The 17,691-nt window shown below is 44.2% G+C and overlaps 2 protein-coding genes across 13 annotated transcripts in view; both read right to left on the reverse strand.

The window, feature by feature from the left end:
- MYO9A (myosin IXA) overlaps window positions 1–9,857 on the reverse strand; it is a 305,854-nt gene extending 295,997 nt beyond the window's left edge. The window contains exon 1 of the mRNA XM_032864954.1: window positions 9,837–9,857. The gene's annotated coding sequence lies outside the window, so the exon portion shown is untranslated. The remainder of the gene's footprint in view (window positions 1–9,836) is intronic.
- Window positions 9,858–14,511: 4,654 nt separating this feature from the next.
- The window catches only part of GRAMD2A (GRAM domain containing 2A), a 34,800-nt gene continuing 31,620 nt past the window's right edge, over window positions 14,512–17,691 (reverse strand). For 10 of the 12 annotated variants that reach the window (XM_032864967.1, XM_032864962.1, XM_032864971.1 and 7 more), the window contains 2 exons: window positions 17,002–17,106; window positions 14,512–16,699 (listed from right to left, as the gene is read on the reverse strand). In XM_032864967.1, the coding sequence (XP_032720858.1) occupies window positions 16,696–16,699; window positions 17,002–17,106 (109 nt within the window). In that variant the 3' untranslated portion in view covers window positions 14,512–16,695. Of the gene's footprint in view, window positions 16,700–16,997; window positions 17,107–17,691 lie in introns of those variants that run through there. The other 2 variants (XM_032864966.1, XM_032864968.1) reach the window with 2 other exon arrangements.

A 17,691-nucleotide genomic window follows, 5' to 3' on the forward strand; every position in this document is an offset into this window, starting at 1 on the left:
GATGCTTTGTGATACAAGATTGGAAAAAGCTCTTTTGTGGTACTGTGTTTCTTTTTCTCTTAGAGTCATAAGAATCCAGTCTGCAAAACTCAGTTTCAGAATATTCAAAAGGCAAGCAGGTTTTTTAGAATTGGAGTGAGCAATTACTATACTGAACCTCCCTGGTTTCAAATACCCTGAAGTATTGCTCCATACTATATTCAGACTTATCCAACCTGTGTCTCATGGAATCTGGAAAAGTCGCCATTTGTAAACCCAGCTATCAATAGTGGTCAAAAATAAAAATAAGTCCGAGGGGGCTTGCTCTTTATTTTTTGTAAATATGAGTATAACTGACAATGTTACATTAGTTTTAGATACACTGTGAGCTTTCTGTTTAATACTGTTCAAATCATAAATATTTCTCCCCTTTGGCTAGATAGCTATTAAAGTTTATATCCCCTAGTCCTAATTGGATCCGAATAATTTAAAAATCACAAGTGGATTATATTTCTGATACGTACCTTATTATTTTTTACTATAATTTTTACTATTTCCTTATTGACCATATGTTTTATTTAATATAGATTTCATTGAAACGACAAAGTAGAATTTCTCAGTCGTGTGGTTGTTTTTTTTCTTCCATCACTTAAAACAGAAAAGGGGAAAATAAAGAAATTTACATGTGCTTGTGAGGAGGAGCATGAATATGTTCATCAAATTCAGGCCCTAGCTGTTGTAAGTGTGTAGCCCTAGGCAGGTCTAAGATCGAGTAGCCTCATCTGCAAAATCAAAGTAGTAGTCTGTTTAAGCAGGTACCATAAGGATTAAATATCATATGTAAAGCATACACTAAAACCTATTCTCATTCTGTCTCATTACCCATTTTAAATCTAGCAACAAGTCTGAAAGCTTAGTTCTATATTGCAACTAAATAGCTTTGTAAAAAATGGTGTGATATTATGTACAAAAGAAAACTACTCAAGGATTGCAAATGGCAACACTAATCTTTGTATCACTTTATAATGTGCAAGTTACTTTATATATGTTACTACATATTATATTTATATAATCTCATGTAATTATATGTTGCCAGCTATCATTATTCTCTTCATAGATAAGAAACCAACTCAGAAGTTCAGTCACATGATCGAGAGTGACAGAGCCAAGACTCACACTCAGGGCCTCCATCTCCCTCCTCACACTCTCTACTTATTCCTTTCTCCCTCTGCCAGAAATGGTAGCCAGAACTCCTTGCTGGAATAGTTTCAATAATCTCACCTCACTTTATAAATTTCATAAATTCAGCCAGCATACCACAGAAAGCAATAGTGAGAAATTCTCATCTCAATTAACTACTAGGTAGCAGAACCTCTAGAATAACAGGCTTCGTTTTATGTATTAGGTCATTTTCGGATCAGCTCCCGACATTGATCTACTGATCTAATGTATTTTAAAAGCCCTACATTGTACTTCCTTTCAGATTCCTTGTATATGAAAGATGGAAGCTGAACAAGAGCAGTAGCCTGGGGAATCTCATACAAGAGAGGACTTAAAGGAATTTCATTTCATGTAAATGAAATCAAGCACAGAAGGAGCACTAGGTACAAAAGCAGGGAAAAACGAGACAAAATCCTCTATGGAAGGATCAGGTGCTAAATGCTTGTAAAGGAAGTTTTCTTAGGCAGGGAGAAACGATCGTGTCGGATTGTCAGAGGAAATGGTAGCCAACTTCGGTATCAGTAGTAGGGAGGAGTTACCAGTAACCTGGACAAAATTAATCTTAGCTCCTGAAGTTTGTGTTGAAAGACGAGAAAAAAATTACTTCACGGCTCTTTCCCCTCTGTGTCCCCAAATGAAGCATCCTGTATTTGGAAGAAAGCCCTTTCCCCATGAAGCAAGCTGGATCAAGGTTTTCTGCAGTGGGTTGTTCTTGGCTAGCTGGCTCATACACCCGCTCTCCAGTGCGACTACCTCAGTCTTCATTCCTCAAACCTGCTAAGCCCTTACCTCCTCCTGCGCTCTGAGACTTCAGAGAGAAAATAGGAAGTGTTGTGAACTCCTTCAGCTTTCCTGACACCAAATCTACAAACCTATCTGTACCTATGGCTTTTAAAAAAAAAATTTTTTTTTAAGATTTTATTTATTTGACAGAGAGAGATCACAAGCAGGCAGAGAGGCAGGTAGACAGAGAGGAAGGGAAGCAGGCTTCCCGCTGAGCAGAGAGACCGATGTGGTCTTCGATCCCAGGATCCTGAGATCATGACCTGAGCTGAAGGCAAGGGCTTTAACCCACTAAGCCACCCAGGCGCCCCCCTATAGCCTTTTTCTGAGCATTTTTCACTCCTATTGCAATGACCATCACAGCGAAAGGCTAATCCCTTAACCTATGCGAACAGCACACACACATACATACACACACACCATCATTATCATTATCATCCTCCACTTTCTCTGCTGGCTCCTTTCCATCAGCATCTAAATGTACAGATGTATTAAATCTCTCCATCTTTAAAAATAAATAGAAGCATGATCTCATTCATGTCTTCCTCTAGATACTGACCTTTTGCCTTCCTCCTCTTTAACAGCCAAATCTAAAGTGTCACAATTTCTCACCTCCCTCCCACTTCTCAACCCACTTTAATCTAGATTCTATTCCCACCACTGTACAAAAAATGCTCAATAAGATCGCTTATGGTTCTTATTTTACTACTCTTCCTAGCAAAGTTAAACCTTCCTTTTCAAATCATTCTTCCTTTAATTGATGTCATACCTAGTTTTCATAGTACTTCTCTGACCACTCTTTCTTATTACCAAGTTTCTTCTCAACTTGATAGAGATTCTCAAGGTCTTGTCCCAAAAGCCCTCTACTCATTCTGTACATACTTCCTAGGCTCTCCCAGCCAAGCCCCAGATCAGTGATAAATTTGGGCAGGGCATTTCTGACCTGTACTTCTCTCCTGAACTCTTCTAAAATTCTACCTGTATATATCCTTTTACTGGACAACTTTCCTTGTCTATTTCATAAGCAACTCAAACCCAACAAATCCTAAAGCTCAACTCATCTTCCCCCATCATCAAACCGTCGTTATCAGCATACCCTACCTCAAGAAATGACACCACTGCCCACCAAGTTCTAGCCAGAAATCTAGGAATCATCCTTGACTTGTCTCTTTCTCACACATTCCATATCTATCAATATCCTAATCATGTTTATTGCACATCTTAAATATCCTTTAAATTTGTGTATTTCTGTCATCAATGCCACCACCATAGTCCAAACATCCAGACTCATCTGGACTGCCCCAATAGCTTCTAGGGTAGTCTTCCAGTATTCATACATACTCTCCATCCCTTAGTCCATTTTATGTCCTGCCAGGATCTTAAAGCTCAGCATAATCTGGCTCCTTCCTGCTTTTTCTGCATCTTTATAAGCTAGACCACCCTTGCCCTAGTTTACTGTGTTCCAACTCTGCAGACTTTCTTGTAGTTCCTCCAACATAACCCATTCTTTTCTTCCCTTAAAGCCTTCCCACCTAATGATCTCTCCCCCTCTAGTTCCCCCATGCTCTTCATCAGGGAAATGCCTATGTCATCTCTTCTTCAGGGAAATCTTCCCTGATGCACCAGACTAATTTGCTTTCAGTGTGCCCAAATCATGTATAATTTTTGGTATTAAGTCGATCTTCCACTAAACTGTAAATGCCCTGGAGGCTAGGGACCAGGTCTGATTTGTTCATCATTGAATCCCTGCTACTTAATATAGTGCCTGGCACACAGACACTGGTTGTTATTTGTTGAATGAAAAGATGCAAAGACAGAAGCATTTTATCAGAAAGAGCCCATCATCGCGCCATGACATTGTAGCAAGAATCAAAATGCTATGTTATCAGGGTGCCTGGGTGGCTCAGTGGGTTAAAGCCTCTGCCTTTGGCTCAGGTCATGATCCCAGAATCCTGGGATCCAGCCCCCGCATCGCATCGCATCGGGCTCTCTGCTCAGTGGGAAACCTGCTTCCCCCGCCCCCTCTGTCTGCCTCTCTGCCTACTTGTGATCTCTCTCTGTCAAATAAATAATAAAATCTTTTTTTAAAAATGCCATGTTATCAGCATAACATTTCATGCTTGCATAAGAGCAAGCTATCGTGGGGGAAGGGAGGTTGATGAACTTAAGCAACCTGACAGAAAATAAGAAGCTCACAAAACATGTAACTCTAATGTGGCCATCTCTTCAGTTTATCTGCTGACTTGAGATTTTCACATTTTACATAGCTGTAATCCCTGTGTAAGCACTTCTTTCCTTTTTTTTTTTTTTCCCCGTTAATAAACTCTACATCCAACATTAGGCTTAAACTCACGACCCCAAGAACAAAAGTTGCATGCCCTACCAGCTGAGCCAGCCAGGCGCCCTATGTGTAAGCAGTTTTAATTCTGCTTTTTCACAAATTTCCACCCTAAATCATTTTCTATTTGTTATATTTAAAGGCAACACAGGATTACCTCAAGTTAATAGGTCATGATTTTCTTAGCCATTTCCCCACTGCTAGGCTTTTTGGTTAGTTCTGATGTTGCTATGAATAGCAGTGCCACAAACACTATTCATAAATAACTTCTTCATTTCAGATTATCTCCTTGAGGAATATAAGAGTGGAATTAGGACATCAAAGCATATGAGCAGTTTCTATCCCTTCATGTAGATAGCCAGAGAGTTCTCAAAAAATCAACATATAGTACCATGAAAAATATATAATACATTATATGTTAATAAAAAATAATTTAAAATATATATAATATATATTTTAAATATATATTTATTATTATAATATTATGTAATATATTACATATAATATATGTTTTTACATTTATATTTTATATTTTTATTTATTTTTTATTATTTTTATTATTATTTATTATATTATGTAATATATTACATATTATAATATACATTTTTACATTTATTTTATATTTATAATTTATATAAATTATAATTATAATTTATATATTATGTAATTGTTATATATATATATATATATATAAAATATAGAAGCATATGTGTTGCTCAGTAAAGCATCCAACTTGGTTTTGGCCCAGGTCCTGATCTTAGGGTTGTCATGAGATTGAGCCCTGAGTGATTTTCTCCCTCTTGAGATTCTCTCCCTCCGCTCTTCCCCTGCTTGTGCTCTTTTTCTCTCTAAAATAAGTAAATAAAATCTTTAAGTATATATATATGCTATGTATTGTATGTATTATATACAATATATAATACAAAACCTAAATCTAATTCCACGTAGCCCTACCAACATTGGGTTTTATACTTGTTAAAATTTATTTCATGAAGTTTTAACGATAAGAACTTTTATTGAGCTCTTTCTATGTGCAAGGGACTTAAAAGGATTTGATACGATTTTTCCATTTACTAATCACCATAAAACTGTACAGTAGATACTATCTCCATTTTAGAAATAAGAAAACTAAAGTACTTAGTAAGGTTTAAATGTAGATGTACTGATTCCAGAACTGTACTCTTAACCACCATAATGTTTGTTAGTGATAGTGGTTTTTCCTGTTTTCTTTTCCTTTTTTTTTTTTTAAGATTTTATTTATTCATTTGACAGACAGAGATCACAAGTAGGCAGAGAGGCAGGCAGAGAGAGAGGAGGAAGCAGGCTCCCGGCTGAGCAGAGAGCCCAACGTGGGGCTTGATCCCAGGACCTGAGCCAAAGGCAGAGGCTTAACCCCCTGAGCCACTGAGGCACACCTCTGTTTTATTTTCTCAAAAGGAATAACCTCTCTGATTTCAGGAGTATGGCATAATATACTTCTAGAAAGCTTGTTGTTTGTTGAGGTAAATATCTACATGGACCTTTTGGTTGAGAAGTTAACTCCCTGGTTTGGCTTGAGTGGGTCAGGGGGATACAAAGAAAGATCAGTTACTCCAAACAATAAAATGAATCAAATTTTCATTGGATGCCCTAGAAAAAGAGAATGAGGCCAAAGTAAGAAAGAAGCGGAGGAAGAATTGATGAGAAGAACTGAGACAGGATGCGCACCAGAAACAGCAGGAGGCAGGGGCCTGCTGGAGATGGCCAGTGAGAAGTTTCCCAAGATCGTAGAGAGTGGCTTTCCATTTCTGTGAGCAGTCCTGTATACACTGACTTTGAAGTTGTTTTCTGCTTTGTGCTGTAGCCTTCCATTAACTCTAAACCTTGTGTGCAATTTGGATACACCCAACAATCTTGGTGGTGGGTCATTTGAAGGAATGAAGGAAGAGGACAGGCACATCATGGAGAAGAGGGCAATAGCCAAAGGACAAGCAGGCTGCATCATGGTCTGACCCAGGAGACAGAGAATCAACCTGGAAACGCTTGGGAATTGAAGTCTCAGGACTTCCCACAGTAGGTGGAAATGGGGCTGGGGCCATTTTTATATTGAGAGAATGACCCTTAAACATTAGATTATTTGGAGTTGCCAGGTCAGAAACTTTGGAGTTGCAGTCAAGTGAAAAAATACTTTTGTTGAGACAGAACAACAACAACAACAACAACAACAACAACAAAATATATATATATACACATAAGTGTGTATATATATATATATGATTTATTAGCAGCATTTGTCAGTCCTTGATATATGGTAATTAGCTTCCTGATCTTTCATATCTTTCATTAACAGTGTCCCACAGGGCTCAGACCTCCATCCTCTCCTCTGTGGACAGGTTCAGTCCCTTAGTGATATCTCAACCAGTTTCGTGCTTCTAGATACCATACCTATGTCGACAGTTCCCAGATTTATAATTCCCAGACTTCCCTTTGGAACTCCAAACCCATACAGCATATTGCCCACTTAACATTCCCCACCTGGACGTTTAAAGCTCATCTGAAACTTAGCATATTCCTTCCTCAAACTGTACCATTCATGTCTTTCTCCATCTCAGTTGATGGCAACTCTATCCATCCTTTCAACCTGAAACAGAGAGTCATCCTTTATGACTGTTTGTCTGTTATACTCCATCTCTAGTTTGACAGGAAAGCCTCTTGTTTTTACCTTCACAATATATCCAGAATCTGCCTGTTCCCACCATCTCTACTTCTACCACTCTGGTAAGAGGCACCATCATCTCTCACTTGGATTGCCACAAAAATCTTAGACTGATGCCCCTGCTTCCACTTTTCCCCACCCCAGCAGCCAAGGGTGATCCTCTTAAAAGCCGTATAGTAAAGCTCATTACTCCTCTGCTTCCCATTTCATTCACAGTAAAATCCAGCGTTCTTCCAGTGGTCTTCTGTGATCTCCCCGTCCCCTGCCACCCTGCCCTGCCCTACCATTACCTCTTTGACCTCACTTCCTCATCCTGCCCCCTTGTTATCTCTCTTCAGCTCCACCTGCGTCCTGGCTGTTACTGAACAAAGCCAGGCACCTTAGAACTCTTGCATTGGCTGTTCTGCCTGAAATGCCCCACAAAGTGTATTCTCTCACTTCTTTTACATCTTTGCTTAAATATCAACTTTTCAGTCAGATCTTCCCTTAACCATCATCCTCTTTTATTTTTTTAATCCCAGTATAGTTAATGTACAGTGTTGTATGTTTCAGGTATGCTAATTGTGTTTGAACAATTCTGTACACTACTCAGTGCTCATCACGATAAGTGTAGTCTTAACCCCAACACCTATTTCACACATTCCCCTATCCACTTCCCCTCTGGTGACCATCTGTTCTCTAGAGTTTAGAGTCTGTTTTTGTTTTTGGTGTGTCTCCTTTTCTCTTTGTTCATTTGTTTCTTAAATACCACGTATGAGTGATACCATATGGTGTTTGTCTTTCTCTGATTTCACTTAGTATCATACCCTCTAGATTCTCTATGTTGTTGCAAATGGTAAGATTTCATTCTTTTTTATGGCTGAGTAATATCCCACAAATACATGGAATCTTATGAATCTTATATATAATGGTATATATATATATGTATATGTATATATATATACACATATATATAGTGGTATATATATGTATATAATACACACACCATCTCTTCTTTATCCTATTCATCTATGGATGGACACTTGGGCTGCTTCCACAACTTGGCTATTGTAAATAGTGCTGCTATAAACGTAGGGGTACATACATCTTTTCAAAGTAGTGTTTTCATATTCTTTGGGTAAATACCCAGTAGTGGATTTACTGGATCATATGGTAATTCCTTTTAATTGTTTGAGGAAACTCCATACTATTTTCTGCAGTGGCTGTACCAGTCTTCATTCCCACGAGCAGTGCATGACCATCGTCCTCTTTTAATTGCAGTATCTCAACAGCATTTCCGACCCCAATTCTCTTGCTTTGCACTTTTTCCTTTAGCACTTAATCACCTTGTAGCATACTATGTAATTTATTGTTATAATTAACTATTAAAGTTTATTATCTTTGTTGCTTATTGTCTTATCTTCCTTCACTCACCACTACAATATACAAACTCCATGAAGCTAAAGATCTCTTTGTACCTTGTTCACTAATATATCCCAGGCATTCAGCATCATGCCTAAGTCATTCAATGCTTAACTCACTCAATAATAATTATCTGAGTGAAAATACAAATGAAAATCTGTCATCCCCCGCAACAAAATGAGAATCTAAGTTCACAATTTCATACAACACACACTTTTTCCTTTAGACCAGGGACCAGCAAACTTTTTCTTAAATATTAGTAAATATTACCGGCTTATAGTTCATTTGGTCTCTGTTGTAACTACGCAACCTCCACCTTGGGAGCTCTAGGGTGGCCAGAGACTGTATATAAACAAATGGGCATGACTGTGTTCCAGTAAAACTATTTACAAAAATAAGCAGCCAACCAGTGGGCTGTACTTCACTGATTTCTCCTTTAGACAAAGATATATCTCAGTAAACCATAACTCTTCATTGGCAGGCTATGCTCTACCCATCAACTTTACTAATGGCCAAAAACAAAATTTTGGAAAAGTGAATGCAAACTTAGTGAAAATACAGATGAGTAGCTTCTCTGCCTGCAGACAGATTGGGCATTCCTTACGCAAAATGGCTGTTGAGCAATATAGGATTTGGGGGCGGGAGGTGGGGAGAAAAATCTTGGTATCAGCCACTTTCGGGCTAATGAGTGTAGAACACATTATCTGTAGCTTTAGAGTATCCTCTAGAGGTTTCTAATATGCAAAATGATCTACTTCTGGGACCTCTTTTCTCCAGGCCATTAAGGTCTTTGGTGCTGATGATGAATTTCCTGTGGCAAAGAAACCACTTTTATTTTTGTCATCTACTGACACAATGGTTGTGAAACTACCTACCAGTATTCTGAGGCCCGAGCCCTAATCTGCCATCTAAACCAGTGATTCCCAATCAGGGGCAGTTTTGCCCCACAGGGGACATTTGGCAACATCTGAAGATGTCTTTGGTTGTCACACCAAGGGGCAGGGGCTTTTAACTGGCTTGAGGTGGGCAGAGGCCAAGGAGGTGGCTAAGCATCCTACAAGGCACAGAATAACCCTATAACAAAGAACTCGGCGGCCCAAAATATTAGTAGTGCTGAAGTTGAGAAACCATGATCTAGACTATTCTGCCAGACTTATAATCTGCTCTGTACTCCACTGCCAAGCCAGTATTCCTAAACCACCAAATTTATCTAAACCTTCCTCCTAAGCTTCAGTAGCTCCATTAGCTCCTCATCGCCTGAAAGTTCAGATCTTTCCTTCTCGCCCTGGCATTTAAATCCCTCTTGCCCACTTATGTGTTCCTTCCCCAGCAGGAGCTCTACTCCTCACAAGCTTTCATCTTCACCAGCCTCCACGCTGTCATCCTTTTACCGATGTTATCCCTCCCTCACGCATGTACCTTGCGAGGATCCTCCCCACGTCTCTTCTCTGATCCAAACCTTACTCATTCTTTGAAGCCCACACATGCTGCATGTCACTCTGCCAATGAGTCGGTCTCTTTTTGTAGCACTCCCTTCTGGACTTCTCATGGGCTCACACGTCTTACACTGTCATATAGCTCTTCCCTCCATCTTCTTTCCTCAGTGAACTCGCTGAAGGGCGCCATATTGTATTTCCGGCCTTTCAGTCTCAGTTTGCACAGCATAAGGTGTGAAAACTATATTGTTGTATTGAGAGATTTTTGTATTGAGAGTCAAATGAGACGAGTATAAAGAGCACCTTGTACAGGTCCTGGTACCTAGTTAAGTGCTCAGAAAATTATGGTATCATAGTATCTATAGATTACAATCGGGAGCCCTCAGAATGTGCTTAATAAATCTTTTAATAGTAGTTACATACTGGAGAGAGCATGCACTCAGACTAGCCTGGTCTTTGGAACTAACAGCAGAGAAAAACTTGCATCAGAAATTCTACACCAATTAACACGCCTTCATGCTAGAGCGAATCCAGGAGCAGTGGGTGTCACATTTTCTCCAAGTGGTGCCTAAGCCAACCTTTCTGCCTTTAACAAGTTAATGAATAGCTTATGAGTAACACTTTGCCCACTCTGGCCCAATTTAGAAGGCTGCCGATAGGATGGGTTGTCAGTACGGCACCCTCGGCTTTGCTGGGGTCCCAGCCGCATCCTCCCTAAGTGATTCTGCTCTCAGCAGCTGGAGGCTCCAATATCACTAAAGAAGTGGGCACCAGCGTGATGAGGCTGCAGAGAGGTCCTGGCCCTTCCCCAAGTGGAAGAGAGGCTTGTCTCAGATCCTGTGAGAGAAGGGAGTGGGGCCTGGTATTCCGAGCAGCCCAGGTTTGGCTTTGGGCCAGGCACTGAGTGGCAAACAAGAAGAAACACATTCCGGGAAGGCAAGGAGCCCTGCCAACGCAAAGGCGGCCCGGCAAGCTGGGCCTGCTGGGCGCCAGGTGCTCCTTGGCTCTGTGGAGGTCAGGCACACGGGGAAATGCACTCGGGTTTCTCTGGATTATCATTTCAGAGGCTTATACAGCTCCCTCCCTCTCACTTTCGGTGGACAAAGCAGCATTAAACCTCTAAACCTCTGTCCTCTGGGGTCTAGCCCCTCATCTCTGAATAAAGGTAGGAGAGGAAGCAGTGTTGTGGCCTCCTAAGATCACACTTCGCTGGAGCCGGGTGTCTGTAATTCTGTGCCCTGAGTAAGAGAAGGTGCTATCTACAGCAAGGGCAGGTCAAGGGGAAAACTGGGATTTTTATGCTCTTGTTGGAAGAAAAGCTGATCTCACCACCCTCCTCCTCCTGCACCCACCCCCACACATAAACAAAACATGCTGGTTCTTCACACCTGCCAGTTCTGCCTCCTTAGTGGCCTGACCTTCAGGTCCGAAGAGCCCTCGGGATGGTGTTTCATTCTGCTTGCCACCAACCGCGCCCCCCACCATGAAAGAAGAGGGAAAGGAAAAGGGAAAGAACGGAAGGAAACCATGGAGAAATGGCCACGGGAGCTTGCCAGAATTTCCCTTCTGCTGCTGGATAGGCAATGCACTGGACTTGGACTAGGCCTGGCTTGTTTTCACCCCACAAGTGGGCAGCAGGGGCCCTTCTTTGACCAAGGGGAATGAAGTCTGTTCCTCTCTGCGGCTCGAGCTACTGCTGGACTTTGCTGCCACCTAGTGGCCAGATGGCATCTCTTCCCCCTCAAAGAGACCAGCCTGGAGATCTGGCTTCAGTCCCCGCCTAAGGCAAACTCAAGAGCCTTCTCTGCAAAGCTTCTCTACCCTAGGAAGTCCTGCTTCTGCAGCCCAGCAAGAGGAGCAGCCTAGGTTCATGACCTCACCCAGCTCAACAGGCGTCCCAATGCCATGGCCACCAGGTAGGAGGGCCAAGGCTGGCTGGCTGGGGGCCAGGGATGGCAGCAGTCTTTTACTCACAGGGCCCCCTGTGGGGTACGGTTCTGCCACAGCTCCCCTCATTTCTGAATGCCCTTTTCAGCAGAGCTCCTGCTCCTCTCAGGATTCTGCCTTGTCTGGCTACACCCATGTTGTTAAACCCAGGCTCCTGCAACGTATATATCTATATATCTGTATATCTGTATCTATATATCTCCAATTTCTTCAAATTTAAGGCAGTTTCTTCCTTATGAAGTTAGCTCATTTCAACTTTAAATTTATAAAGATTATATGCCCTCTCTGTGATGCTGCTGCTATAAGCCAGTCCCTGAGAATAATGGAAAGGGGGTATAGTCTGTAGATCATCCGCCATATTTTCCTGCATGTTACATTCACCTGTATACTTCCTCTAGCAAAAGAAAGCATTTGGTTTCAGCAACCACTGATCTTACAGACCAAACTTTCAGATCTGAGCAGCAGTACCCAAGGAATTATATAAAATCCAAACTCCCTTTTCCTGCCTACCTCTCCAGCCTCTTTGTCTCTTTGTGTGTGTGTATGTGTTAAAATACACATAAAATTTACCATCATCATTTTTAAGTGTATAGTCCCATAGTGTCAAGTATATTCCCATTGTTCCGCAACCATCATCACTGTCTCCAGACTGTCTTGTAAAACTGAAACTCCATGCCCATTAAACAATAACTCTCACTTCCCTTCCCCCAGCCTCTGGCAACCACCATTCTGCTTTCTGTCTCTATGAATGCAACCATTCTAGGGACCTCATGTAAGTGGACTCATACTGTGTTTGTCTTTTTTTTTTTCTCCTAAAGATTTATTTAGTTATTTGAGAGAGAGAGCAGGAAGAGGACAGAGAGAGAGGGAGAAGCAGACTCCCTGCTAAGACAAAGCCCAATGAGGGGCTCGATCCCATGAGATCATGACCTGAGCTGAAACCAAAGAGTCAGTGGCTCAGCTGACTGAGCCACCCAGGCGCCCCCGTGTTTGGTTTTTTGTGGCTGGCTCATTTCACTTGGCAAAATGTCCTTTAAGTTCATCCATGTTACAGCATGTGTCAGAATTTTCCTCCTTTTTAAGGATGAATAACATTCCATGGTATGCATATACCACACTTTGTTTATCCGTTTTTTGGTTACTAGACACCTGACCTCGGTTGCTTCCACCTTTTGGCTATTTGAGGAATGCTGCTCTGAACATGGGTGTGCAGAGAGAGAACTCTTCAAAACCTGGCTTTCAGCTCTTTTTTTTTTTTTAAGATTTTTTATTTATTCATTTGAAAGAGATCACAAGTAGGCAGAGAGGCAGGCAGAGAGAGAGGAAGGGAAGCAGGCTCCCTGCTGAGCAGAGAGCCTGATGCGGGGCTCGATCCCAGGACCCTGGGATCATGACCTGAGCCGAAGGCAGAGGCTTAACCCACTGAGCCACCCAGGCACCCCGGCTTTCAGCTCTTTTGAGAAGACAGCCAGAAGTGGTAGTACTGGACCATATGACAATTGCCTTTAGTTTTTTGAAAACCTGCTGTACCGTTTTGCACAGTGGCAGCGCCATTTTACCTTCCTACCTGCAGTGCATAAGGGCTCCATTTTCCCCACATCCTCACCAACACTTGTGTTCTGCTGGAGAGTAGCCGTCCTAATGCGTGTGAAGTGGTGCCTGACTGTGGTTCTGAATTCCCTAAGGACTAGTGGTGTTGAGCATCTTTTCATGTGCCCGTTGGCCATTTGTGTCTCTTCTTCAGAGAAACGTCCTTTTGGGTTCCTTACACACTTTTTAATTGGTTTTGTCTGTTGTTGGTGTTGACCTCTCCAACGTCTTTCCACATCACTCTCCCACCTGATCAGTTTCCTCAAGTCCTGCTGAGTCTCTCTGTGCAGAAGAGACAAATGCATTCTCTCCTAGGTTTTGCAGTTACTGATCCATTGGCCATGAAATGCCAATGAATGGAACCAAAGAATGGACCCATGGCTGGGTCCTCATACCTTAACACCAATCTCAGTGTCACTTCAAAGAGCCTTTCCTGCCCATCCACCTACAGCCAACTCCCCATTTACTCTCATATCACCATTTCTGCATTTCCCTTGTTGTTTACATGTTTACTCAGAACTTAGTTTACATGGAGCAAAAGTGCTGTGGGGACACAGAGACAGCCTGACATGCTCACTGCTCTATCCCCAGTGCCTGGCATAGTACCTGGCTTGTGGTCTAGGCTCAGTATTTGCTGAATGAATGAATCACTACTAGAAGGGGCATCCTAGGGAAAAAGAAAGGTAATGTGGCCCAAATTGGAACTTAACCTCCCCAATCTAGGCTCGATGTCATACAAAGGACACAGGGATTTTATACAAAAGGACACAGGGATTTTCTGGCTTGGGGTTCAGGGTTCCAGACTTGAATTCCTGAGTCAGAAACACAGTACCATTTGAATAGGGACATCACTTTGGAGCTGCCCAAGAGAAATAGGGAAGCCTTCTCGGTGTCCACCCAGCAGAGGCAGAAGGCCACAGAGGTTTACCGTGGCCGCTCTTCCCCTTCCCAATACACCAGAAGCGTGAGGCAGCTTGGCTACAGCCTCGTGAGATTTGCAGAGCACCTGAGATGCTGGGGCTGACTTGGGCTCCATCAGTCTCCTTCGTGCCAAGTTATGTCAGCATGAGTACCTTCCGTGTGTCGTCAAAAGATAAAAATGAACTTTCCATACCACAGGACACTAGAAAAATCAAATGTTTGTATTTGAAAATATTTTCAATGGCTAATGCCATGCTGGAACAACCCAAGGATAGTTGAACCAATCTCTCGGGGAATCAGAGGAATGTCAGCCTCCACAAGCAGGTCTGTATAGTTTACAAACGCGCATGGGAGAAAGGACACTGGCCCCAGAGGACCAGGCTGAGGAAGAAAAGGGAGAAACGGACAGAGGGCCCTCCAGAGCGACAGGCACACTCCTACCACTGAAACCCCTGGACCCAAGAGGACCTCCAGAGCCGCCTACCCTGCAGCATGGCTCTTGCCCTTTCTGAGCCTGGGGCGTGGCCAGAGACCAGACTCACCAGCATGCGCGCACAGCTGCCCACGACGTGGCACCTCTGGTGGCCTCTCGTGAGCCTGGGGCTCAAGCTAGCAGGGCTCAGAGAATGGACCGATTCTCCCCGCCCTCCGGCAAGGACCAAGGCGGGGAGACACTGGGGCAAGTAGGGTTATTTCCCTGAAAACATGATATAAAGTGATAAACGGGGCTCGTTCCAATAAAAGGGTGGGTTTTTCTCCAGAGTGGTGCTGTGGGGAGAAAGGAATGTGAGTTGACCTGCCACCTACAGCTGTGCTACAAACCACCCCCCCAGGCAGGCTCTAAGCTTAATCCTAGAACCCGCAGCGGCGGGAGGATAGAGAGACCACTAGTCTGCACTTAGGGACCTGTCCCCTACAGACACCGTCCCTCACATCCTCATTTGGGTTTATCGTAAGCAAGATAGTCACAGTTCCACGATAACTAAATTCCCCTTGGGAATTTCTCCCTGATTAACCTCTCAGGTGTTTGAAGAAGGAAAAGCAGTGGCTGTTTCTGACACACTCACCCCAACACCAGCGACTTTGCCTGATACTTCTGACCTCCTCATTAAGGCCCTTCTGGAACCCCTAAAGGCACTGTTTTAGCATATTGGAGTCCCAGGGAGAGAAGGCAGAGTTCTGAGGCACAGCAGAGCTGTTTAGAACAGAGGAGGCCTTGGCAGAGATGGAGGACTCTCTAAGGCAAAGCTACCACTGTGTCCACTCTTCCCATCCCCTACCTCTCTTGTCCCCAGAGGTATCAGAGAGAACCCCTTGACCTGGTCCCTGCACTGTACCAGACCCACCTTGGACACCCCCACCTATTCAGGGAGGGCAGGACCTTCCCCCATAGCCTGCAACTCACTGATTACAGGTGACATGAGGGAGCTCTGTGACAGCCCGACACCATCGTGCCCAGGTGCCCAGCCACGCTTCCCCGACAGGCTGCTGTTGGTCATGGCCCCTCAGGCAGTCAGGCAGGGAGTACAAAGCTCAAATCAAAGTCCCTGACCTTCTCCTCCCCTCATACCCAGTGGGGGTCACTCCCCATCGTCTACTTCCCACCTGGGACACCTCAGACTGTTGGAACACACAAGGGAAGACGAAGTACCAGGTCTGTGACCACAGTGATCAAGGCCTGTTCCACCTGTCTCACTAGGAAGTGGCAGCGAAGGACCCAGAATGCTGGACCTCTGCCCTCCTTCACAGCCCCTGCCACCATCCTCTGCTGCAAATACTGTCCTCCGGATTCAGCCAATCCTCCTCATGAGGGCCCAGAACAGAGCCTCAGCACAGGGCGTGAATATTCCCCTCTGGCTGGAATCCTAACTACACACCCTCCTCTTCTCCTTCATAGCTTCCCCCTCACTTTCCCAGGCTGCCCTTCGCCTCAGGGGCGGAAGCGAGAGCATGGTATGTTGGGAGAGAGCAGAGCCCCGCTGGTGGTTTGGGTTTGGGCCTCTGTCCCACTCCTGCAGTGAGCCGCATGACCGGGCACAGCTGCATTCCAGGTACCAAAATTTGGCCTTTTGTCCCCTGGGTGTCTCCTAGTGCTCTTGCCTCTGTGCCAGACTGTTTCCGAGGAACAAGTTCATTTTCTTTTTCCAAGTGCTTGCTGAAGCTTAGTATACAGAATTTCTCGGCCGGTTCCAAGAATCTGGCTTTGTGTCTGAGTCCCCAGATTGTAGGAGCTTGGTCAACAGGAGGGCTAAGAGCTGGGGGAGGAGGAAGGATCTGGAGTATTCTCCTTCCTACTCAGTCTCAGCACAGCAGCATCAACCATAGGAGTCACTGGTGGAACCTTAACACCCAGAGCGTTCTTCTTGGAGAAGCCGGGGTGGCCGTTACCTGCACATGAGAGATTCCCAGATCAGAGAAGGGGCTTACAAGGCAGACAGACAGGTCAGTAGAGCCTTTCTCTGCCTCCCCTCGCCACCCCCCCGCCCCGCCACCAAGAGCTGGTCAAGCTGGTCCGGGTGGGATCTGTGTACCCTGCATGCTCTGTCCAACCTTGCTTGGCAGATTGAGCTGTCAAGCCAGCTCAAGGGCAAGGCCAAGTCCAGCCAGGACGACACGCAGCCTGGCCGTAGGTATTGGCTCCTGTCCTTTACCTTCAGTCCCTGAGGCATTGGGAAGAGACAGGACATCACCTGTGCCCAGGGACCGGGCCGTCCCAATTCAGGGAGCATAACTGCTGTTCCAGCCGGGAGATGCGGAATGCCAGATAGGATGAGGACATGACCAAGAAGCAGATCCTGGAGAAAGAGAGATAAGGATATCTTACCTGGAAAAAGGACATTTTTAGAGACTCACCAAAAACAGGAATGGGAACAAAGCTACTTCCCACAACTGGAAGAATTAAAGAACTCTTTGCCTCTCAGCTACGTTCAGGCCTGGACATCTTTGTGTCTAGGGGCCATGTGGGGGTCCTGAGACTCATCCCCATGGAGGTGTCCTCAAAGCCCAGCAGGAATTCTGGGTCCTTAAACTGAGCCCACCTTCCCTCTGACCAGCCACCTTGGTCCTGTGCCTCCTCTTCAAGGCTACCAAGATTATCCCCTAAGGTGGTAGGCCCACTCTCCCAGCAAATGCTGAGGCTGACCATTGGAACTCAGCCAGCAGAAGCAGAGGAAGGTCACGAGGTAAGATGAGGGGACACCAGGAGCTGGCTGTTCACTAAACGCCCCACTGTGCTCACCCCTCTGCTGGTCCTTAGGCAGAATTACAGACAAGTCTGGGGTTCCAGAAACTGCTCTAAAGGTGGGTGGCAGGAAGGCTATGGCTCTCCCCTAGTCTATCCGATGGCCCTCTCCAATTTTGTTAGTTTTCCCCCTCCCCAG

The sequence above is a fragment of the Lontra canadensis genome, unplaced genomic scaffold (assembly GCF_010015895.1).
Source record: "Lontra canadensis isolate GAN:19392208 unplaced genomic scaffold, GSC_riverotter_1.0 scaffold28, whole genome shotgun sequence".
In the NCBI taxonomy this organism is placed as follows: domain Eukaryota; kingdom Metazoa; phylum Chordata; class Mammalia; order Carnivora; family Mustelidae; genus Lontra; species Lontra canadensis.